Here is a 25,480-nt window from a genome sequence, read left to right as displayed (position 1 = left end):
TCTTGTATTACAGATACAATGATTAAAAATCTATATCTATGCTGCTAAAGACATTTTTGTAGTAGATAGCATGTTTTTGCTTTTCTCAAATGTTTAAAGTTGTGGTGTGACATGATTAGGTTAGTGTATTTGCATATGACCACAAGTATCAAATGAAAATAAATGTATTCATAATATTGACAGAAATTTATATAGATGATTTATACCAACATGATTAAAGTGCAGCTTTAATACACAAACATGTATGGAATATAAGAAATTTATTATTAATTATAATTTTGTAAGCAAAAAAAAAACTTAAAAATACATTGAAAAGGAAAAAAAATGAAATTTTCTCTTCCTGTCCAGTAAATATTCTTGTTTGTTGATTTTTATTTTATGTAGATTTGTTTCACAAGGAAAATTAACTGAATTAACATTCATATTGAAATAAAAATAATTGAATTAACTTTGCTTCAGGAACACAATTTTGCCATTGAATTAAAACAATTGTAGAAAACTAAACTCATTCTCATTTCTTACACATTTAAGACAAAATACTTCAGTTTAAACTTATTCTCTGAAAAGCTTTATGTAAATTTATGCATAAAAATTGCAAATTTTGATTGAGTGGTGTTCCAGGAAAACCATGAGTGTTAGGAGTTTCCTGAATTTTTTCTGCCAATCTAACTGCTCGTGAAAGCTGTTTTTTCTTCTGTTTTTTATTAAGTGTAAAGCCAAAAAGGTTTTCATTTCAGACATAAAATGATGAAAGTTTTGCATTGTGATATGTTGCTGAAGAAAGGGTGTTTGAGAAATTTTCACTACAATTACAAACTTCTTTTGTTTTGTTTTCTTGAGCTTGTAAAAGTCATGCTCTGCTGTTTTCTATATTTGAACTATGGTTGTAAAGGATGATGGGAGAAAAAATATTTTTTGTGCAGTGAGATGTGGGCTCAGTGAAATAATTTTCTACTTGACCATATTTCCATTAGTCTGTATCAACTTTAACAGCTTGAGTGTTTTAGTAAATTATAGAAACTATAATGTTCAGCAATTTCAGTTTTCATTGAAGTATACAAGTTATTTCTTATAAAAATTATTAAAAATTAGACTTGCAAGTGTCTGACTACTATAAATAACTATATAGTTATCTTACACATGCACTTCTGAAATTATGATGTTTGAGATTGTAGTCTGTACTTGTGTGATGTCCATTGAGGAACTGATATGCCAGTCTCTTGAATTATAGAATTTATTAAATAGCTCTGTCTACTTAAGTTTGTCTGACCATATTATACTTTTTCAAAGAGATCAGGATTTCTTGAGCTAATATATAATGTCTGGCAGAAAGCATAACTTAAATGGTGCAAGTAAAAAATGATAGAAAAAACAACATTCAAGAGGACATGAAAACTACCACAAATATTTTGTGGGTTGTGGCTAATTTGCATGTGTGTGTATGTACATATATATTCTTAGGATTTATACAAAACTGAATGTTTGCAAAAATTACTGGAGGTGTTAGTTTCTGTCTGTGGAACTTAAACACAACCACAAAAGATTAAACAAGATGAAATAGGTGTAGAGATGTGCTAAGGTTTTATTAGTTGTTTCATTGGTGGTAAAAAACCACTTTATTTGTGAAGTATGGCAGTGTAGATTCACTGAGATTTTCCTGTAGCTCCTGTATGGCTTGAAAGTGTCCCAAGTTTTGATACCTTTGTAGGCTTGTTGAAAACATACAATCTGACCTTTTTGCACTGATTGTTATTTCGATCTTAAGTTGAATGGCTGTGGTAACACTCTGCATTTTCCTCATAACAGTCCTTGACATCTTTAGTAGTTACAAACATCTTGTATGTCACAGTGGAACATTCTTCATCCTTTTGTCCCAAAGTGTTAAGTAGATAGTGAGGAAGGAGTGTAATAATGGATGTTAAATGTGTTTTCTGTGTGTAAGGTTCTATTGTTATGTTTTTTAAAAGACTTCAGAAATAAAACAATTCACTAACACAAGATGAAATCTTCATAATAATAGTATTGAAATCTTTGTCCTGTCCTTTCACAGCTCTTTTATATATATATAATATTGCAAGTACAGTACACTGCATTTCCACTGTAGGCACTATTCCATCCTGTACCTGCATCTGTGATTGACTGTCACTGTGGTAGCAAGACCATTCAGTGCCTAAACTGTGATTGACTGTTGTTGTTGCAAGAAGGCCGTCTAATGCCTACTGCTGTGATGATGTATGTTGCGGTAATGAGGCCATCTAGTACCTATATTTGTGGTCATCATATGTTGTGGTAGCAAGATCATCTAGTGCCTACACCTATGATGACGAATGTTGTGGCAGTGAGGCCATCTAGTACCTATATTTCTAGTCATCTTATGTTGTGGCAGTGAGGCCATCTAGTACCTTTATTTCTAGTCATCATATGTTGTGGCAGTGAGGCCATTATAGTACTTATATTTGTGGTCATCGTATGTTGTGGTAGTGAGACCAGCTAGTGCCTGTGACTGCTCGTCTTTGCTTGATGTATGCTGTGGTAACGAGACCATCTAGCACCTACATGTGATTCACTACTGTTATGGTGGTAAGACTGATTCAGCTTTGTTTTTTTAGTAAACAGTTTCATACAAATGCTTTTCTGAAAGGGTTTGCAATTCTTTGGATTTGTTGGTACATTACCAGCTTCCTACAATATAGTGTAGTGGCATGTTTGAAACACTTGATGTGAAGCTGTAGCTTATGGTAATCTTTACCTTAACCCTTTGAATGTGTTGTTTAATTTTGGGTGGGTTCTTGAAGAGTGTCAGTTATCCACTTAAATTGAAAATTAGATTTTTTCCATTTTTAATGCTTTTTCAGTATCGAAAACCACTAATTGTGCTTTTCCCTGGGCTTTTCTAGCATGCACAGGTATCCTTATTGTCACACTGAGAAGAAAAGTTTTTGTGACACAGTGGGATAAATCTTGTCATTAATATTCAAGTGACTATTAATGCCAAATCAAATCCAGTTATAGCATCCAAAGGGAATAACCATGATATAAACATTATCTGCAGTAGTTGGGAGTGCATAATGCATTATAGAAAATATTCATTCTCTATTTGCTTATTAAGGGTATGCCACAATAAGCATTTCTGTAAAGAAACAGTACTGTTATAATATGCATGACAATATATTTTTCATCATAAACATTATTACTATTGTTGTCCTTAACACCTACTAGTTAACGTTATCTAGACTGATGGGCAGCTCTCTGGGTAAGACAGAGCACTGAGGGCAAGCTTGTATGTCAAATTTACAATGATATGTTTTTTGTAATCTTTACTTCCAGTCTCTGTGCACTTCTGAATTTAATCTTTTGTGTGCTCAAAATTATAAATTTATATTTAATCATACCCTGGTATTTCTTATAGACTTATCCAAAATTTTGTTTCTTATAATTTAAGTGACTATCTTTAAGAAAGTTCTATTAAAAGATTTTAGGATATCGCAACTAGTATTTGAACTGATACCAAAGATCTTACTCAGGTAGTTATCCAGGTGTCTAAAATTCCTGACCACTATCAACACAACAGTTTCTAACAAGTAGAAGACAAGACAATATGAACTACAATGACACACAGTTTAAGTTTACCTTCTGTGCAATGTTGTTATTTTCATAGCAGTAGCATATCTAAAACTACTGATAATAGAAAGTTATGAATGTTTAGATGGAAAAGTAAAAAAAACAACACATTAATGATATTATAAATAAAAGATGGAAATGATGATAACCCCAAAATATATTGTTGCAATTGTGTGTACTGCAGCATAAGCCTACAAGGTATAGATTTCTTTCTGTATCTATTCTTACTATTCTGCATAAGGTACTGAAACAAATCCAAACAAACTTTTTTTTTTTAACATTTCATGAACTAGTAATGGGCACCGATTTATTGATTAGGAAAATAATTGCATTGTATAAAGCTTCAAGCTGTTTTTTTGATTAAATAACAGTAACATTGATGTTGGTTAATGAAACAAACAATGGTTTACTCTGGACAGTTGTCATTACACAATACCTATGCCGTGCAGGCAGTATTTGTATGTGACAACACTTAAGTTGAAGGTATTTATGGATGTTACGGCATCTACAGCTGCCTCATATTATAACACATACCAATAGGCTACAAGACATGGGAGTGTATTTGCACTGTGACAAAAGTTAGCACACTCTGTGGGTGGAGCTTATCTCAAATCTTTGTATGATAATTCCCCATTAGAATTAGTATGTAAGTTTCTCACTTAAGTTGCAGTGAATTGTAAGCCTGATTTCTGGCCTAAAATGGTGATTGTGCTGTACTACAAAATTGTGGAAACTGTGAACCAACTGCATGTAGTGAATTAGCTGATAAGTATTTAAAAACCAAGAATAATTTCAGGTGGACTGTTCAAAATATGCTGATAATGTAATTGCTTCTTTGCCTGCCATATTCATTGTTATCAATGGAAGAGGTAAGATTTAGTATGGTACAAGCAAAGTTTGAGAGTATAATGAATGGTGGAATGACATGATTTATGAGGTACTTAGGAATGTTTGGATAAACTGTTATAATTAAAGATCAATTACTTGCTAATCAATATTGTTGACCTGCCACTAGAATTTAATGCGAGTTTCCATCACTGTGATTGCTTTCACTTTTGTCTTCACTGTGTCATGACTTTTTTGCTTACTGGTTTCTTCTTAAAATAATAGTTTGTCTGTAGTTCTGTTTATATTATTTAAATTTTGCATAACTTTTAAGAACTAGGTAGTAAATTTAGAAATGGGTAACAGTAGTGATGGGTGGGCACCTAAGTTTCTGGGTGCCCAGTAAAAACACTAATCATGACTCATAACCTTCCAGACTTAAAATGCTAAAAGTAATGACTGACTTATTTTGTGAAGCTAAAATATTGATATTGAGAAAGATTTTGTGGTAGGAGAAGTCTTAGAGGTTTGTGAGCTAAATGTGTCAGGAGTCGGTGTAGGAAGCTGTCAGATCAAGAATAAGCAACTTATTTTTTATAGTGGCCACAACTGTGTTTAATGAAAACAACGTTGGTCACACTATTAAAAAAAAAGAAAAGAAAAAAGTTTAATCAAAATAATTGCATTTCAACTGACCTTCAATGTGAAATTGATGGGGGTTTTCATCAACAAGTTTCGTGAAATTTGGCTTAATATGCTCAGTGAGCATCTTAGCTCTGTCTCTAAATTTATTTCAGTAAGTTGAGATCTGTATATAGACTTAAGAAAATCTAGCATAGAAAATGTTGACCACACTCCCGTGTAGATCTGAACATGGAAAATAATTTTGAAATTGCTATCTTTAAAGTTGGAAGACTTGTTTATCAGAATGGTGAGCCACATCTTTCTTACGGAACATTTTTTTTACCCTTTATGTATTTTACACTTTGCAGAGTAAGCATCTTGTCTTCAAATCCACACTTATCCAAAGGCAAAAAAGATGCAATTTCCTTACTGAAATTTCCTAAGTCAAATTGAAATTGATCATGCAAAAATTCAAATTTTTTAAATTCGGAGAAATGTGATTCAAATTTTAAAGATAGATTTTTGATCCAGTCTATACAGAGATTGTCTTTAGCATCAGAGAAATCATTGTCATTATTTTCTAGAAAACTATTCAACTTTGCAAAATGTGTCAAATCATTCTTTTGTAATTGTTCCACAAGGAGGTTTAGCTTCATTTGAAATTCATGAATAGAATGTAATTCCTCACTTGTTACTTTCCCCTTTCCCTAAAGCTTCATATTCAAGTGAGCCATTGTGTCACACAGAAAATGCAAATCACACTGCCATGACAAAGTTTCAATTTCAGGGAAATTTTTAATCTTATATTTTTCAACAAGATACTCTTTTTATTTTGAGGAAATAAGGAAGCAAATTGTTCCAAGACTTTTCCTTCACTTAACTATTTTACATTTGCAAAATCAGTATGATCATCAAAAGTACAGTCACTGCTTTTTTTCAAAGACTCAACAAACTGTGGATGGATGAGAGAGATTCCACTTCTAATATAATTCACAATTTTTACAACAATATCAAATTTTTCAATTCTTCACTTTTGACACCTGAGCACATAAATATCCCTGATGCAAAATGCAATGGAAAGATGGCAGCTTGGACTTTACATTATTTTCAATTAAATGCTTCAAAAGAGAAACTTGTGGCACCATCTGTTGTGATAGATACCAGGTTTTTGAAATCCAGATTGAATCTTTTTGACTTTTCAATAATGTTTTTTCCACATGTTCGATTTCATAATCCACAAAGGCCATGCATTTTTTCCCTCAATTGAAGGTCTGAAGTTATATATCGTAACCAAAATATCAACTGTGCAGTGTTACTAACATCTGTTGACTCATCTAGTGGTAAAGAAAAATGCAATTAGTTGTTCAAGCAACTGATTTTCTGTCTTTTGCTAACTCTACCATTCTGTGGACAGTTTTTCTTCACTTTATTGCAATTTATTTGTCTTTTGAAGAATATCATCTTTTATTTTTGAATCATAATCCTGCAACAGAGTTTTAATGACCACAATCAATATATCTTTTACTCGTTCAGCATCAGAAAATGATTTCTTTTTTTGAGCTAGAATCTAAGCTACTTTATAGATAACTAACATAACTAGTTCTATCGATTATAACATTTTTTTAGGTTTTTTTGTTCATGAAGTTGTGCTTTCAAATGGCTAGTTTCATTCATATGACTTTTGCTGTCAACTGGAAATTTTACATCAAATTCATTGTGGAAATTGTTAAAGTGTTGCTTAAGGTTGTATACTTTATTATTCCTAACACTTTTGTTACACAAAAGACATACTGGCTTATTATTTGCTTCAATCACTGCAAATTTTAACTCCCAACTTTCATAAAATTCTCATTTCATGTTTTTCCAATCATGCGACATGTGGCCAGTGGATATGGAGTTGCCCACCCATGTGTTGGATTTTGAAAGTAGATTATCAGTATTAGGCATCAGAAAACAAAAAGTGGCTCTTTGGGCCATAAACTTGTCAGTAATTGGTATCTTTTTGTGCTTACATTTGATAGAGACTGTACCAACAGATATTACCTTCTAATAAAGTGTATTTTAGGTTTATGCATTTTTTTATTGGATCTTTCAATTTAAAGACAATCATCAATTATCATAATTTCATGACTAAATCTTAAGTGAACTGTTCCCTGAATTGTTATATTCTTGTGAGTATGGTATTTTTTACTTAAGTAATACTTCAGGAACATTGCTTCCTTGCTCAGGTACTTTCTTTGTGCACTGAACATTTGTGATCTTTCATGACTTAAGGGTATAAACAGCAACTTTGTTAATTTGTCTTTTGGTTGTTAACACCACTTAGTCATAATTTATGATGAATTGTGTTTACCTAAAGAAAATGTTCTTATATATTGCTTATAAACAGTAATATCTTTCATAATCTGTGCACAAGTTGTTTCTGTTATGCTCTATGATGATCTGACTTTAATCCAGAGGTGTATGTCCTCATACAATACAAATTCTGATCACTGGAAATCAACAAGCCAGAAGAAAGAATGTTTCTCTCTCTTCTAATGCAAGGTTGATTTCCATAGTGACAGAATGTTTTGATGTAAGGAGAACTTAAAATATACCTAAAATTGTAATTTTAGTTTACTGGAAAAAAAAAGAAGCAAAATAATTTAATAGTTTAAATGTATAAAACTATTTATTTTTCATTTGTTTTCTTTTGTTTAAAACAGGCAAAAAATAATTTGAAAAATTAAAATACAGAAAAATTAATCTATATTTATAACAAACTATATTGCCACAATATTGTAAAAAGAAAATTAATAATGGTGTAAAGCTCACTAAATTAAGTTTAAGGTAAGCATAAAAACAAAGTTTTGGGCAAATCTGTGTTTCTAGTGAGGCTAAAACTATTAATAGAAGAGTTAGGGTGAAAGAAAGAGGTCCACTATTATTATATTTTCTATTTTACACTTTATAATTTCATTGCTCTTGTAATTCTTGTATTACATTTTTAGTTTTGTAGCCATAATGTTACTGTAATGATTCAATACAGCTTCATGGAAATACAATAATTTCAGCATTATTGATGTGGGATAACAACTTGTACTTGGTTATGAGAACATATAAGTAAACTTTTTACTATACACAGAGTTTGGATTGCTCTACCTAAATTTTACAGATGATAGGAATTCATATTTGTTACTCATATACAAATTATTAAATTGCACTTAGATTTATATTTTGGTTTGTGAAACTGCAATTGGGTTATATTTTTAGAAGAAGGAACCTTGAAAAAAAATTGAGTGACTTACTTGGAGGGTTGTGTTGTTATGAGAAAGAATACACACACTAATGATGCATGTTTTAATTTGTGCATTTCTACAAATATAGGATCCACACACACAGTAGTAACATGTATAACAAATGCTATAACATGGCATCATCTGTACTATAAGAGGGTGATGAAATCATCACTACAACATATTGATGAATATATATTTACACTGAATTATCAACATTGGCCCAAATGGTTTTAATAATTCAGAGCTATGTCAGATAGAAATACACTAAATAAAGGTGTATTACAAAAGAGCAGATAGTGCAGGGTTTGGGATATCCTGATCTATCAGCATTTACCAAACATAAGAGAAAATCTAGAAGGTGACTAAAAGGTTTTAGGACACAGGTGAATAATCCTGTAGTATCTTAAGCTCAGTAGCCTTTCGTTATCCATGACTGGTTATGGGTTCTGTAGTCATTCCATTATTATGATCTTCAATATGATATAATGTTGAAAATAGGAAATGGTAGAATTATGACTTAAGAATTTACATTAAATATGACTTCTGCTGGTTCAGTTGATAACCCATTTTGGATTTTCAGCTTTATGTAGAGTTCACTAAAATGCACACTAGCTGAAGGTTCATGTCATGAGTTTGTTTTATTTTAATTGTTAACCAATAAAAAAAAAAAGCACTTTGTACATGAATTTTCTTTTGTAGATGCCTGCCTTGTCACTTTTCATCTTTGAACCTTATTCTAAGCATAACTGTGTTCCTGAGTATTGAGGAATGTTCAGTTATGGCATTTGTTTTTGTAAACTCTAACTTATCATACTGTCTGTCCACTTTATACTTTCTTTGTCAACAGTACTTGTTTAAAGTTCCACACAACTCTGTATACAGACTTCGTAATTTGATCAATCATAACAAAACTATAAATATTGTACTTCTGTATGTGATAAGTGTATTGTTGTGAAATTTCACATACTTTTAGTAAATGTTACAAGTCTGTTATACACAGAAAAATAGAAATTTTACTAAAAGTATGTGAATTTAAAGTCTTTCCTTTAGTGAGACAGTGTGAGTGAAAGGTCTGGTTTCTAATTTTTACATTGTTTTAAAAAACAACACATACACTTGTATATAACAATGAATAAGGAAAGTACATAAAAAAACATTTAACTTTTACTTGCAGCTTTTTGCATTTGGTTGTATGGTTTAATATGTGTGTGTGTTGGTTGTCTAAAAATAGAGCTTTTAAATATGAATTAAAACATAAAACTTAGAAACTAGAATAAAATGTCCCAGTACCTCTGTAGTATCTGGTCTTCCAATCAACATATAGTTTGTTTTTTTTAGTCCATTACTGCTTAGAGCAACATCTTAATCTAAACAGAATTAGCTCTAGTGATGAAGTAGTGGCTTCTACCAGTAAAAATAAAACAGACAGTAATCTGATTTGTGTAGTTTGGAATTTGCTTCTTTCTCTTTGTTTGGACATGTCCAACAGGAATACCAGAAAGAATTATAGATGTAGGACGTGCTTATCAATATTGGTTCCAGGGAGACTGCTATGTACACTTTGATCATTTCTTATTCATAGGGTTCATGATCCTTTCTTGCTTTTAATATTTTTCATACTTCTGGTTAATAGTTTTATTTAATGGTTATGTATTGTTTACATATAAACTTTCATATTTTCTGCAGAATAACTTGCAGTGTATTGCTTGATAAAAATAAGTAGCTTAAACCATATGTGGGTTTTGTGGTATTTTTGCATCAGCTAATTCATTTTGAAAAGCTAGTTTAATATATCAAACCAGTTTATCTTCATAGCTGATGTCTTGTGAAGTTTGTATTTCTGTGGTTATTTATCAGCTATTTTCTGATTCTTTGTGGCTAGAAATTAGTTTTTCTAAACTTGTGTAGTTAGTGTTTTTATACTCTAACAATTGTGTTTAACCCTTTTGACACGGTTGGTAATCACAGTTGACTTGAAGGCTCAGCGCGGCAGGCGATCTTCGTCGACAAGATGTAAACAACATATCCTCGTGGCTAATTATCATAATCACACATACCTATAGACCCACTTGCGGCTAGAACCATGTGTATTCATTGTTTATTTCGGATTCCCAGCAGGTATTTAAACTGGAGGTCACGTGATTTCTTTGTTTTTTAGCCTGTGTAGTTCATACTGTTCATTGTTTTAGAAGATGCCTTCCTTGCATATTCTGTTGATACTTGCGACGTTGTTACAGTGCTGAAAGGAAAAGCTTACACCACTAAAGAAGTAATCAATATTATTTTTAACGATGAAGAGAGTGACAACGAGTTTGAGCCAGATGATAATGAAAGCTTACTTGTAACGGATGAGAGTGATTAATAAAGACATTCGTGTCCTGGAATCTGCCCTCACTTTAGGTAAGCACATGGTGTAGTTAGGGTCATATAACTTATTGCATAAACTGACTGACCAAGGCCAGTTCTTGTTAACAGATATATAATATATTGTGCAGACTGGAAGAGCAATAGTGAAAACCCGGTATCTCCAAAACTATTCAGAGAGCAGATTATTCAAAATTTGCTGGAGGGATATGTCAGCAAAGCCAAACAAAAAGGAAGACCAAGTACTGATGAAGGTCAGCAGTTGGTGGAAAGACATAGTATTGGATAATATGAGGACAAAAAACACAAACCTGATTGTACTGTTTGCAGCGATAGATACAAAGCTGGATGGAAAAGAAAGTGGACTAATTATTTCTGCAAACAGTGCAATCTCCCCATGTGCTTTTTACCATGCCATGAGATATATCATAACCACTATCAACAGGCTGTTGCACAAATTGTATACAGTTTATAATAAATTATTGTGCTTTACATGGCACTTCTTCGTTGTGTATCAGGTGTCTTCCTTTATTCCTATTATTCTTATGTAATGAATTTAACATATATAGTGTATTGGGTACAATCACTGAACATTTCAGGGACTTTTGTTGAGTTATTGCTGAGATATCATGCTTTTAGTACTGATACCATAATTAGTTGAAGTATCAAAAATATATATTCAGGCTAACATTATAAATTTTTATTCAGCACTGAAAGGGTTAAAGTAAATCAAGTGAAGTGTGTTAACATAAAGATGTGTACATATAATTTGTACAAGTGTAACTGTTGATATCATTATTGTAGATAATAGCCAAAAATCACAAACCTTTTGTTGCGAGTTCATGATTATTGCATTGTTGGGTAGTTTGTTAAAGTCCCAATCTTGTTTTTTTACTTCACCCAACTTTTGTAATGAAAAATACCCAGTAATGTTTTACTTCCTTTCACAAACTACTGTTTATTGGAGCTTTTTTTTTTCTTCTTTAGTGTGGATTTCTCTGTGTGTATTAACTATGAGGTATTACATGTACATTTTACTTTACAAATTATATTGGATTTGTGAGAATAATGCTTTTGATTGATTTACTCATTTTTTATTCCCTTGCAGTAGTTTTATCCTAGTAATATTTTTTTGTATGTAAAACTGTCACATTTTCCTAGGGCGTCCAGGAGCAGGTGACCTTGGATCTCAGCCGAGGACTATATCATCTTTCACTTCATCTAGTCAGTTAACATCTTCCTCAAGACTTACAATATCAACTACTGGACATACACCAACTACATCTAGGCCTAGTTTAACAGCACTATCAGTGTCTCATGGATCCTCAAAACCTCCCAAGTCCAGCCCAACAGCATTTCAAAACCTTCCAAATAGGTTTACAACAAGACAGCATTCTCTGTCAGCTGTTTACGATTCCACCATTGGTTCACAGGAAGAAATAGTAGAAAGAGCAAAACAGGTGTGTTGACAAAAAACCAATATGGTATGGTTTTCTTTGTGTATGCCATGTATCCAAATACTAAGTAGTTTTAGCAACTCTTTCATCTATCTGAGTTTGTGTGAATATTAACTCCATCTCCAGATGCTTGAAGTGGACTTGCTTGTGTTTTTTTCATATTTGCTTACAGTAATTTTAGTGAGATATATTTGCTTTCATTATTATTTATACTCTGATTCTCTCTTTCTCTTGTGTGTGTGTATGTAACTTAAAAAAACAGGCTGAAACAAAAGTAAATTAAACAGAAATCACTGCACTAATTGAAAAGATCCCAGGTACAAGCTATAATGTACCCTAGGTTTTGGAGGTGACTGAAAAAGTAGGATCACATTGTGGTGGGGATACACTGCCTATCAGTCTTAACCTCCATTTGCCAGGCTCACATAAAAAATAAGAGTAGCAGTAGAAATTAGGAAAGCGAGATTTGAGTGCTCAAGCCCACAATGTCCCGGATCTATGTCACCCTTTACTGCAGGCAGACAGTTGTGGGAAGGTGTTTTTTCTTTGAAGAAGAAAAAAAAAAGAAATAGAAATGAGAAAAAAAAAACATCGTACTATTATTTGGGGGTAAGTAAGTTGAAATCTTGCCTCTTAAGGTTAGCATTCCAGCCCTTAATATGGTAGAAAGGCACTAATTGACAGCATGGCAAACAAACAATAGCAGCATGAAGCATTCCATCTGGCTATCCAAACAAACTAGTATAGCTCCCAACCACCACCCATTCACCAAGTTCACTGTGACTGTCATGTTCTAAACAAGCCATTATATGCAGCAAGGTGTACATCTGGATAAAGTAGTGTCAAGTTGTTAAATGGTGGCCTTATTCATAACAAGAAATAATTATAAATTTTATTTTTTTTGTTTAATACATTTTTGTATTTGTTGCAGTATAATTTAATAGTTTTATTTAAAGTTTCATTATTAAGTCCATTAACTATTCATTTTTGTATCAGTATTTTAACATTATTGATAAAATAATGTAATTTATTACAAATATCACAATATCTGAATAATTGCAAAGGAGGGTGTGGTACAATATATTTTACCATTTCAGTGTAAATGAAGACATTGTTATGAAGTTCAGATTGAAATGAATAATTTTATTAACACTTTATCCAGCAGAGTTAGAAAGTGAAGATAATTTAATATCTAACACAGAAATGTTTTTTTTATTTAGAAATTAAAATAATTTATATCAATATAAATATTTTTTGATAAAAGAAAATATTTTGCCTTTCCAATTTTAGTTTACCCTCATTTAATAGTAATGCACCATACCCTTTTGTTGTAAGCATTGTAACTTTGAATAATTCAGATATTGTAAAACTTGTAAAAAATTTACAATATTTTATCAGTAATATTGAAATACTGATACCTGAATTAAGTTAATGGATTTAATAAAGACATTTTAAATAAAATTATTAAACTGTTCTGATACAAATATATGAATGTATTAAATAAATATAAATTAGAGAATTACTTAAAATTTCTAAACTATTTTTAGTCATAAATAAGGTCATTTAACAACTTGGTATTACTTTATGCAGATGCACACCTTGCTGTATATAAAGGCTTGCTTAGAACATGATAGTCACAGTAGACTTGGTGAATGGTTGGCAGTTGGGAGCTGTACTAGTTTTTTTGGATAGCTAGATGGTTGCTTCACACTGTGCTTTCAATTTGTGCTTTTCTTCCATATTGGGGGCTAGAATGCTAATTTCAAGACTTGCATTTTCAACATACTTATCTCCAAATGATAGTACCTTATTTCCTTTTTCTTGTTTTTATTTCAATTTTTTTGTTTTTTTAAGTTGGGAGAGCAGTCACCTTCCCATGACTCTGCAGGCAGTGAAGGGCAATATAGATGTGGAACATTGTGGGCTTTTGAGCCTGCAAATGAAGGTTAAGACAACAGTGTATCCCCATCTCATTTTTGCTGTCACTTCCAATATCAAGGGTACATTTTATATCTCACATTATAGCTTATACCCTGGGATATTTTAACTAGTGCATCATTTTTGTTTACTCCTGCTGTTTTAATGCAATGATTTTTCCATGTTTCATATAATTTTGCAAGAGTTTTTCATACACAAACTTTTCTTGTAAAGCTGGATGGAATTTAAACAGTTTTACTCAAAGCTGGTAAATTGTGATTAGAGGATAACATATTTGGTCCTCAGAAGCACTTGTTAAATATATGTTTCATTAGAAAGAAGAGCTTTCTGATTTGGTCTTAAGTAAAAGAAAAATTTCGCATTATTTACTGTTAAGTGTTTTTTTTTTAAAAAAAAGTCTGCACATATACATATTTTCTTATCTTCTGTTAATTGCTATTGTGTTGAACAAAATGAGGAAACTGTGTGTGTGTGTGTGTGTGCTTATGTTTTAAGTTAAGTGCTGCAATTTCCATTACTAGTGCTTTATGAAGTGTCTAGTACAGTCCACATCGAGGCTGTGTTACTTGATTCTGATGGGAAAATTGTAAGATGAGAAGTCAGACATTTCTTTGTGACAGAAAGAAATGTCTTAACTCGTTTACTGCTGATATGCTATGTAGGGTATAGTCTGCTTTTGGCACTTGAATGTGAGAGTAGTATGTTTAATGTATTCAATAGAATCTTAACAAATATAATTGTAAGCCGAAATATATAAATATAATTTTATGAAATCAAATATAAAATTTGTAAATTTTTTTGTTGTGTGTATTTTAAACAAACTGAATGTGTGTTACAAATGTTTTGTGATCTTTTTTTTTAAATTCAGGAAGCATATGTAGTACAGAGAATATCAGAATTAAGAAAAGAAGGCTTGTGGTCAGCAAAGAGATTACCAAAGGTTCAAGAACCTCCAAGAACAAAGGCACACTGGGATTATTTGTTAGAAGAGATGGTATGGTTAGCAACTGATTTTGCACAAGAAAGAAAGTGGAAGAAAGCTGCTGCTAAAAAGGTTTGTGTAATATCCATGTGTTTGTGACATAATGGTAGTCTTCTGGAAGTTTAATTATAAATATTTTATTATGGTATATTGGTTTTGAAAATGAACAGCATAAGAATTGTGTTTATAGTTAAAATATGTCAACTTAACCAGTAGGAAAAAGTAAAAATGTTATTGTATTTAACTTTTAAAAATCTCTCATGCAACATGTCAAACATTCTTCTGAATCAGGTTGTCACAGAAAGAAGTATGAATTATTAGTTATTATTTGTTTGTTATAAAATTATATATTCAGTTGCACTTTTCCATTCTGTTATGTTTTAGTGCATCATTTACTTTCTGTATTTCAGTGTGCAAAAATGGTTGTCAAATATCATCAAGAGAGACAGATGAAAGCAGAAAAGGCAGAGAAGGAAGAGCTACAAAGGCTTAAAAGAATAGCTGGTCAAGTTGCCAAAGAAATTAAACAATTTTGGGCAAATATTGAAAAGGTATGATTTAAATCTGTTTTCACTATTATTGGTACACTTCTTTTTTTTAAACTTGTGAAATGGGGTTGTGACCAGTTGCATTTTCATAAGACATTAGCAGTTGCTTTATTATATTTTTAAGATAACATTCTTTATTCAGATCCTTAGGGTTTTCCAGATAAGGAATGTATAATATGCATCTACACTTTCTGAATAAATAGATGATCTTGAATGAAAGGCAACCCTCATTTTCAGAAACTATGGGAAGGAAAAATAAATTGACTGTCATAGCATCCTTTTTAGGCCTGCAAAATCAGTACTATACCTGAGCAGCTTGCAGGTGTATTAATTGCAAGAATTAGTGTTAACTTTAAGCTAACATCTGGTGTTCATGCAAAGATGGATTCTATGTAATGCAACAGGCTAGAGTAAGGTGAAAGGGGCATGTGGTTAGCCTCAATTACAAGGTGACTGTGAAGTTCACATCTTAATTATTAATCAAAAACATCACATTTTAAGCTTTCTGATTTTGTCCTAAGTAAAACAAATATTTCACAGCATTTACTGTGAAGTACATTTTTTGAAAAAGCAATCAGCATGATACATTTTTTCATATCTTCCATGTTTTATGTTGGACAAAGCAAGGAAACGTTTATTTCAAATGATAAAGCTATACTGTGGGAGGAGCTGATCTGCAGTGGTTCTAGGAAGGCTGTGCCATATACAGTTTTGGCTGTTTTTTATTCATAGGGTCCATGATCCTTCTTGCTTATAATATCTTTCATATTTTTTGCCTTTTGAGTGTCATACAAATAAGATAGTAGCAGTAGGTATAGGAATAGCAATTAGGAAAGTGAGGTGTGAGTGCCCAAGCTCACAACATCCCACATCTCTATCACCCTTCATTGCAGGAAGACAGATGTTAACCTGAAGATGATCTTGAAAGATCAAAATGTTGTTCTCTGCTTTATGAGTAAAAAAGTTAATACTCGTACTAGCCATTTTGAGATACATTTTTAGTGTCGTGAAAGTAATCATCTAGTTGAAAGTAATGTGTGGTGATATTGCCACAGTGATTTCTCAACATTTTTAAGATTATACATCTTAATTTTTTAGTGTCATGACTTATGAAAGTGGTTAAGTAATCGAATGTTAGTGTTTCTGATTGTGACTATTTTTGATTATTTCAACTGTTTGAATCTCTTGATAATAACTTATTGGAATGAATATAATTGATTAGTAAATTCCAGTAATCAAGTGTATTAATTGTAAAGCTTAATGTGTTTTTTAGTTTGAAGTAATTGATATTCTAAAAATAAATAGTTGTTTTTATTAAAATTGTGACACCTCTTTGAATATTTCTGTTGTATTATTTATTAACAAAGTTTAGTATTTAAGCATTATGACTTTTTAAGTTGGTGGAGTACAAGACACAGACAAGACTTGAAGAAAAAAGGAAGAAAGCCTTGGACCTTCATTTGAATTTTATTGTGGACCAGACAGAAAAGTACTCTTCATGGTTAACCCAAGGAATGAACAGAAGTATTCATGATAGCTCAGTCAATAGTAAAGGATCATCTGTTCAGGAATCCAGAACATCTAGTCCCATCTCAGGATCATCTGTTGGTATGTCTCTGCTCATTATTTGGTGTCTTTTGTTACTTTTGGCATGTATTGAAATAATCTTAAGCTTTGACTTTTAGCTTTTTGTTATTACAGTTGGTTGCATTGTAGTTGAACTTTGTGTTATTTTGAGTTTTTAGTTAATTTTACATATAAGAATAATTGAAAAGACATTATAGTTTATTTTACAACCTTGTTTTTCATAAAATATTTGTTTAAATTGTATAGCTGTAAATTAGACTTGTAATGAAATATTGTTTCCCAATAAATATCACGATATCTGCAGTGTTAAAATGCACACAATACAATATTGTTTGATTTGAGCCTGGCAACAACCTTTATAGTAATCAATTTATTACATTTAATGATTGGATTACAATCCAGTAAACTTGATAAAATTGTGTGTGCATTGAGTAGTATATAAGTTTTCTCATTTGTAACCAAACATTCTAGGTCAGGTCCCTGCACCCTATGTATGGTAGCAGGGATCATGTTTCAGCAGCCATTTTTTTGATGGGACTAACCTTATTATAAATGCATCAAGCCATCATGGTCAGGAATAGAGTATATTTATTAATGATAGGCAGTTACACATGTCCTCTAGGTGTAGCTGATACTTATTGGCCTGTATATTGTGTGTGCATAGGGGAAGTGGTTGAATCTCACTTTTAAAGCCAGTTATGGCCCAGTAGTAAGTATACTGGACTGTAAATCCAAGGTGAACCATTATTAGAAAATCTTGTGTTTTGTAATTTGTGGCTGCTGGTTTGTTATCAGGAAGATGATAAAATCCTTTCATATGGTTGGAATAGATTAAGAGTTGGCAGTGGTTCTGTTGATTAACTGATCTATACAGAAAACTGATAGGTTAAAACCTTGGCTTTCTGTTGGTCATAAATAATATAACATTAAGTGTCAAAAAGAACTATTGGCAATTTATGAAAGAGAGGGTATGATAGATGGGCTTGGCAAAAGGGATCTGATTTGCTGTTTTATAGCTCTGTAACCAAGCAGGATTTAAAGATTGGAGGCTATAAAAATTACACTTTGCTTAACGGATGACAATATTATAATGAGTAATTTATGTTGAATTTCATACTTCTTGGAGGGGTGGTAAATAAACTGAAGAAGAGAGCACATCTGCAGAGAAAATGTTACTTCATATATTAGGGTAAATTTTGGATTTTTTCAATATTATTTTACAAAAATGTAAAATGTATATACTATTAAAATTATTATTAACTGTGTTCTTATGCCAATTTCTTTAGTATACAGTGATAAAAGAGTTGTTTCATCAATTTTGAATGCATCTCACTAAAACTCCATGGCATGCACAGGCCTTCAGTGGTGCCTTACTGCAAACAAACAATGTATCAACAGAAGAAGGAAAAAAAAACTCATAATGAAAGTGTTTAAAACTGATATCTATTAAATAATTTATAGTTTTAAGCTATTTTTTCTTTCTCGTGCAATGCTGTGTCAAATGTTTTCCTTTAAAACATAGTTAACGGTCATCTGGTCAGATTTGTTCACTTGGCATCTAGCAGAAAAAGTGGATTTTAGGAATTTCTTGGACTAATTCTTTATTACAGCTTGCTTATTTTTTACTATGGGTTCCTGCCCATGTTGTTTTTGTTGAAAGGTCAGGATTTTATGCTTTTATTAACCTGTTAGTGAGCTTGTTTGGCATGTTGATAAAAAAAAGTAAAACAGTTTGTTTGTTTTGTTTATTGTGCCTGTTACTCTATTTCTTTTTATGTTAGCTCAAACTTGTACATTGTCCCTTGAAGATTCTTGTTATTGTTTGCTTGACAGTGTTTAAACATTTATAGATGAAAGAACCAAAAACTGAAACCTTAGTGTAACTTGCAGTGTGTATCTCGTATGACTGCATTTAAATATTGTTGACATAACACTTGTTTACACTTTTGTGCATTGACCATTGAAGATGAATTTCGGCCCGAAGGCAGCAGTTCTGATGATGAAGAAACAATTGACAGGGAAGAAGCTGCAGGCATCAATGAAGAAGAGCAGAACCAAGAGATAGATCTTCTTCAGAAAGAGAGTGAGGTTCCAATTGAGGAATTACTGAAAACTTTACCAGCTGAAATTTTGGAGAAACCTGCTCCTCTGATGAATGAAGAAGAAACAGCCACTGAAAGTGAAACAGAAGATAAGAGCAAAATGTCAAGTGTAGACCTTAAAAATGCAAAGGTTGGCATAAATTTGAATATAGTGTTTGAAATGATCTTATTGTGGTTTAAGTTTTATGTTCTATTGCAACGTGATCTTTACCTTGTTTCAGTTTTAGGAAGATTTCATCTTTAACCATCCCTCCATTTTCAGTAATCTGAGTTTAGTAATTAATAATATTATTATTTTAAAATACTGAATATGGTCATATTTAAGTCTCAGTCTACAAATCATGGAGACATGTTTGGAAGATATATTTTGCAAAAGAGCTCTCTAGTATTCTTTTAATTTTGAGATGGAATTAAAAACTCCTTATAATATCTGGCATGCAAAAGCATGGTAGTGATTGCACATGTTGCATAACATAAGGTTTGGATCTAAAGTTGTATAAAACAATTATATGCATTGCTCTAAGGTGGCAGAATGTGGGATCTGCTTGAATATAAATTATTTATCTTCTTTGTGGCTAAACGGTATTAAGAGGTAAATTTGTTTCACAATAAGATGTAGTTTTCTAAGCTAAACAGATCAAATTCTCTGTTGGATTATATATTATTTTAACCTGAATAGCAGAAACCATGAGACCTTGTAGCCCAACCAGAATTTGGTCACACTGAATTATCAACTGGGTGTTAAGGGAAGAAGAATAGTTTTTGCTTTAGTGAACTTCATTCTTTAGTAGCTGTACATGTTTTGTATTATCATGTTCTTGCAAGCAGTATCTAAAATATTGATATTACTTTTTGTACAGAAAGTTACAGATGATGAAGAGTTCCAGGTTGAAAGTTGTGAGGAAGAAGAGGATGATGAAAATTCATTAGAAGAACAAGAGATAAAAGAGAAAAACATAGACTATGAAGCAGAAATAAAAGACCTGCAAGAAGAAGGTATTGGTTATAGAGAAACTTTTGATTAATATTACTGAGCTGTAGAGTAACTATGGCTGTGTAAACTATTAAAGAATGTAACTGAAGTGTTTTAATATGGACATTTAGAGAATGTACCTAATATTGATGTAATTCTGTTTCATTGCTTCTTATAGGGGAATGTTCTATTGAAGAACTTTATGAAAAATATGCAGGTGCATATGCAAGTGACTTTGAAATTCCAGAGTCTGGTGAGAGTTTGGCAAGTGACAGTGAAATTGGTAAGTATAGTAGTATATTTATATTGATGTTTTCTTTATAAACTTTAGGTTGGATTTTATGGAAGATACTGTTGGAAATTTTATCTGCAATCAAATATTTTTTAGTCCTTTTTTTATTAGGTTGTCAAGAAAAAGCTGGAAATTGAGTGTACAGAAAGTTACAAATAGTTACAGATTACTGTAATTTAATTTACAGTAATGTGGCAGTTTGAGAATTACAGTTAAAAGTCTTTTTAACTATTTTTTTTAGGAATCTGCTGTTTATTTACATTTTAAAATCATTGAGTAATTTGATCTTTTAAGTTTAAAATGTTGTGAACATGTGCATTAAATCAGGTTAATTTTATGTTGGACAAGATACGGACTTATATTTAGTTGTGTAAATCATTGTCACTTTCACATATGCTATTTTTAATTTTAAATCTAAGCTCACTCTTACTGGATGCTTCAGATTAAAGAAATTTTAGAGTGTAGCCTCCATTCTTGTTACATAGAAACAAGTGATCTTATACTGTGGTAAAATAAGCTGCTAATACATGTATTTACATAGTTGCTTTTAAGTTAACCACTCAGTACAGATGGGAGAAGTGTTACAATTAACATGATATCGTGGTCATTTTAGTGGATTGTGACTGTTTCTCCTGTTATGCCTTTTTTAAACATTCTGATGTTACACATCCATCCACATCTAATGTTTGAATTAAAAGCATCAGGTTTTTGAAAGGTTTATCCATTTCAGCCATATTTAAAAAAAAAGACCTGGACTACAATTATAGTTATCTATGCTAGTTACCTTTTTCTGTTCTTAATTAGTTAAAAAACAATTATTAAATAGAAAATATTAAATAATATATGCTCATTTTGATATCTGTGTATTGATGTATTTTGTAGGACTGCTGGATATATATGTCAGATTAATTTTTACACTTTAGGGGGGGGTGTAATTCTTAAAATCTTAATTATGTGTGTGTAAATACCTACATATTAAACTTCAGACTTAGACATTCTTCAAGAATGGACAGTTTTGGCAGTGCAAAAGAGTTATGAAATTCTTGACTTCACCGATGTTAACATTAATTTTGTTGGTTCCTTAATGTGAGATTAACATTAAGTAGTGTGGCTAGGTGGTTAGGACATTTGGCTCCCAGTATGAAGGTCGTGGATTCAAATCCCAGTCACTCCAAACAATTTTGCACTTTCATATGTGGGGGATTATAGTATGACAGTCAATCCCACTGTTCATTTGTAATGGAGTAGCCCAAGAGTTGGTAGTGGATGGTGATGACTAGCTGTTTTGTCTCTAGTCTGTCACTGCTAAATTAAGGATGACTAGCGCAGATTGTCCTTGTGCAAAAACTCGAAGCAAAACTAATCAAATAGTTTTAATAAAATGTAAAGGTGTGTAAAAGCAATGTTATGGTGAGGTAACCAATGGTCATGAACTTCTGAGTGTAAAAATCTGATTACATTCTGATTTATAAGCTAGAAATAATTGGGAATATTAAAGGTAAAGATCTGTATTTGCAAAAATTGCAAGAAGGTTAAAATAGCTACATATTTTAGAATCTAATGAGAAAATATAAGAATTCAGAATATAATGAAACATTTTATTTTTTAACAAACAGGATTAAAAGTTATGACCTGGTATAGAAGTTTAATTCGTGATTGAAAAGCTGAACATGTCAGTGGTATCAAAATAAAACAACTGGCTGGTTCTGAAAAGAGTGGTACTGGTTTATATAGCATAAAAGATGCTGTTACTGTCTTGAGTTGTTCTTTGTATATTGTGGTTTGTTTTGTGAATCTTCTTTCTTTGGTTCTGCTTTAATTGCTATAGTTATGAACTATTGACCAACATTTACACCATAACTGAATTACTGATTATGTCATATTTGATTCGTAAACAGATGAAGAGGAAGAAGAAGTAGAAAGTATTTCAAATTATGAAGATGTAGATGTAGGCATGGAATACCTTGCTAGTATGGATGGTGCAAAAGATCAGGTATTTAATAAAGTGTGTATTTAACTCTCTTGCTCTGAGCAGCTCATAATTCTTTAGTTATACCCACATGTCACATCCTCTTGTCTACAAATTGTCAATAGTTCTCTCTGACGTTTAATACTAAGTTATTTATAACCTGTAGAAAGCTGAAGTTTTGAGCTATCAAATGACACATTATGCTTTTTTCTGTACTGAAAATTGCTTGTCTTACTCCCGGTTTGGACTTTATTTTCACAGAAAATACATTGAGAAGCTGAGTTACAATCTCTTATCGAATAACTAGAAAACCAAAAAATTATAATGATAATCAGATAGTATCTGCTTTTTACTTATTCTGTGCTCTTGGGTGTATTATTTAACATTATTGCTATGAATAAGGTTCAGAGGGCATGTCATTACATTTGTAGATTTATATTCAAAATTTTATTGAACTGCTATTTTATAAATGTATGTCAGTAAGTTTGGTGTTAGATTGTAGATCGTAATTCAGGCTTTAGTATTATACATTAGTTTATATCCTAAGTTAAAAGTAAATATGAAAACAAAATCTGATCAATTTTTGTGTGAAGTTGTATGTTGAATGCAGTATGGGTATTAATTAGATGTTTGTGATGCCCAAATATAGTCTGTGGTTTCTTACAAAATAGAAACTAATGTTACTGATATTGACAAGCTAGAATATAAAATAAGAACCTCTTATTTTTATTTTCTGGTATATTTAAGGAATAGAACAAGGTGGCCCTGCCCTCTTCTTCCATTTGTGGAAATACTTGTTTGAGTACATCTGATTCATTCTATTGGCATGCTTATTATCAATTGAAAGTTCAGCCCCTCCCACAATGTGATTTTCTCAACCATTACAAATAGGTTTTACCCATGTAAACATTCTCTGTAGTTGTATGATTGAAGGGGAGAGGTAATTGTTTTATTTCATAATCTAACCTAAAAAAAATTTTTACAATCTTCCTTTGCAAAATTAGTGATATTTAGCCTATTATGCCAAGCAAGTGAAAACTTTGTAATGATTACAAGTATCATAAGTAGAGGATCATTTTCTATATTTATGTATTTACTCTTGTATGTTTTAATAAAAATAACTGAAATTGAAGAATTTATTTGTAAATACTAATAATATATGAATATACAATACAACCAGAATATTGTATTTTACAAAATAATGATCCACCTGCAACTTGTGTAATGTTAATTAGACATGACTGAAAGGCCAATGAAATAATGTATATAGATGCATATATTTTTAGAGAAAATAAATACTGATAGAATTAAGTAAACTAACATCAAAAGGAAAGGACTACATTAAAAACAGGAAGTCCAAACCTCTGACTAATTATATTAGTTTCTTACACCATCTGTCAGTCTTAATCTTTATTCGCCACACACATATACAGAGACATACAAGATCTGAACCTCCCAGGTTTCATTAATGACAGTGAATTACATGAATGTAAAGCCACATGATTAACTTCTCGCCTTGGGTGGGTTAAAGTGTGTATGCCACGGCCTTTCACAGAGTTGCATTCAAAATCTAATTAAATTACTTTATTATTAATGTTTGGTATTATTTAATTCTTAAGCTCATAGTTTTGTAAGGAAATATTTTAAAATTCTCAATCACCCCAAGTGTGAGAACAGTGATATGTATTATTTTGTTTTTTTCTCTAATTTATTCAACACCCCTCTGTGGAGTATGAAATGGAACATACATTATTCAATATACTGTTGTCATCACTCAAAGCATAATCTACATAGCCTATATATATATATAGGTACAGAGCAATAAGTTACAAAATCACCCTCCTTTGCTACACCCATATGCTATTTGCTCTCTTTCAGAACTTGAAAATAGTTCTCTGTGACATATAAGACAACATTATTTATAGCAATAGCAAGCCAAAGTACATTTCTATCAAATGATGTATTATATTACATTTTCTGTACAGAGAATTGTCTATTTTCCTTCCAGTTCAAACATTATTCACACAGGAAATGCATGGAGAAGGTTAGCTGAATTTTTAAGTTTTTGTCCCATAGTTAGAGAACCAGAAAATGTGTGATAATTATAGAGGCTTGTTTTGTTATTTGCATGTTATTATTCAATGCATTATTTAATTAAAAATTAAGTACAGTAGAACCATTATATAAAAAGTGGGGTTGAATTTCATCGAATTTTCATAGAAAAAAAAGGGACTTTTGTAAGTACTTTATTTATTATTGTAAATGTATCTGAAATGTAAAACTTTAAACCTCTTTAGGTTAGATAAAGTAAAATAGATAGTAATGATGTAATTATAATTTAGGTATGCTCTCAAGGAGTTCAAGCATTATGTAATTTAATACCTTAATATCAGTTGCATGTTTGCCGTGTAATTTGCAATATATGGCAAAAGTTTTGACATATTTCAGAGTGCAATAAAGCAAAAGTATAAATAGGAGAATACTGTAACAATATGCAGTTATTCCACAAAAAATATATGCAGTTAGGGTACAAAAATAATAAAAGATAATATACAAAGTTTGTTTTTTTTATTTGCACAATCCATAAAACATCCTGAATACAAATCAAATTTAAAAAATTTTCAAATGAAAAAAATATTTTGAATCTTATCATGAAAATTACCTTGCACTCATAAAAGGAAATAACATGCAACATAAACTGTAAATAAAGATTTTTATTGACACCAGTGTGCTTTATGTGAGTTTATTTAATATCTACCTGTGGAATACTTGAAAATCTCGCAGGAACTTTTGGGGAAAAAATTAAAGCCAAGAACCCTTCACTGTGGTTACACAGAACCCAGAAGGGGTTAATGTTATTGAAGTAAAACAATTGAATTTTACTGCTGTTGTATCTGTTGGATTGATGAAGTGTTGTCTA

At 31.4% G+C, this 25,480-nt stretch overlaps 1 protein-coding gene across 7 annotated transcripts in view; it reads left to right on the top strand.

The window, feature by feature from the left end:
- The window catches only part of dom (domino helicase), a 103,558-nt gene that overhangs the window by 21,403 nt on the left and 56,675 nt on the right, over positions 1-25,480 (top strand). For 4 of the 7 annotated variants that reach the window (XM_076511268.1, XM_076511264.1, XM_076511269.1 and 1 more), the window contains exons 4-11: positions 11,874-12,172; positions 14,976-15,161; positions 15,500-15,640; positions 17,035-17,245; positions 19,191-19,456; positions 20,187-20,322; positions 20,478-20,582; positions 22,490-22,584. In XM_076511268.1, coding sequence (XP_076367383.1) covers positions 11,874-12,172; positions 14,976-15,161; positions 15,500-15,640; positions 17,035-17,245; positions 19,191-19,456; positions 20,187-20,322; positions 20,478-20,582; positions 22,490-22,584 — 1,439 coding nt within the window. Of the gene's footprint in view, positions 1-11,873; positions 12,173-14,975; positions 15,162-15,499; positions 15,641-17,034; positions 17,246-19,190; positions 19,457-20,186; positions 20,323-20,477; positions 20,583-22,489; positions 22,597-25,480 lie in introns of all 7 variants that reach the window. The other 3 variants (XM_076511267.1, XM_076511262.1, XM_076511265.1) reach the window with 1 other exon arrangement.

Source organism: Tachypleus tridentatus, chromosome 7 (genome assembly GCF_004210375.1).
Source record: "Tachypleus tridentatus isolate NWPU-2018 chromosome 7, ASM421037v1, whole genome shotgun sequence".
Taxonomy (NCBI): Eukaryota; Metazoa; Arthropoda; class Merostomata; order Xiphosura; family Limulidae; genus Tachypleus; species Tachypleus tridentatus.
Note: the sequence above shows the minus strand (reverse complement) of the source record. Positions and strands in the feature narration are given on the sequence as shown.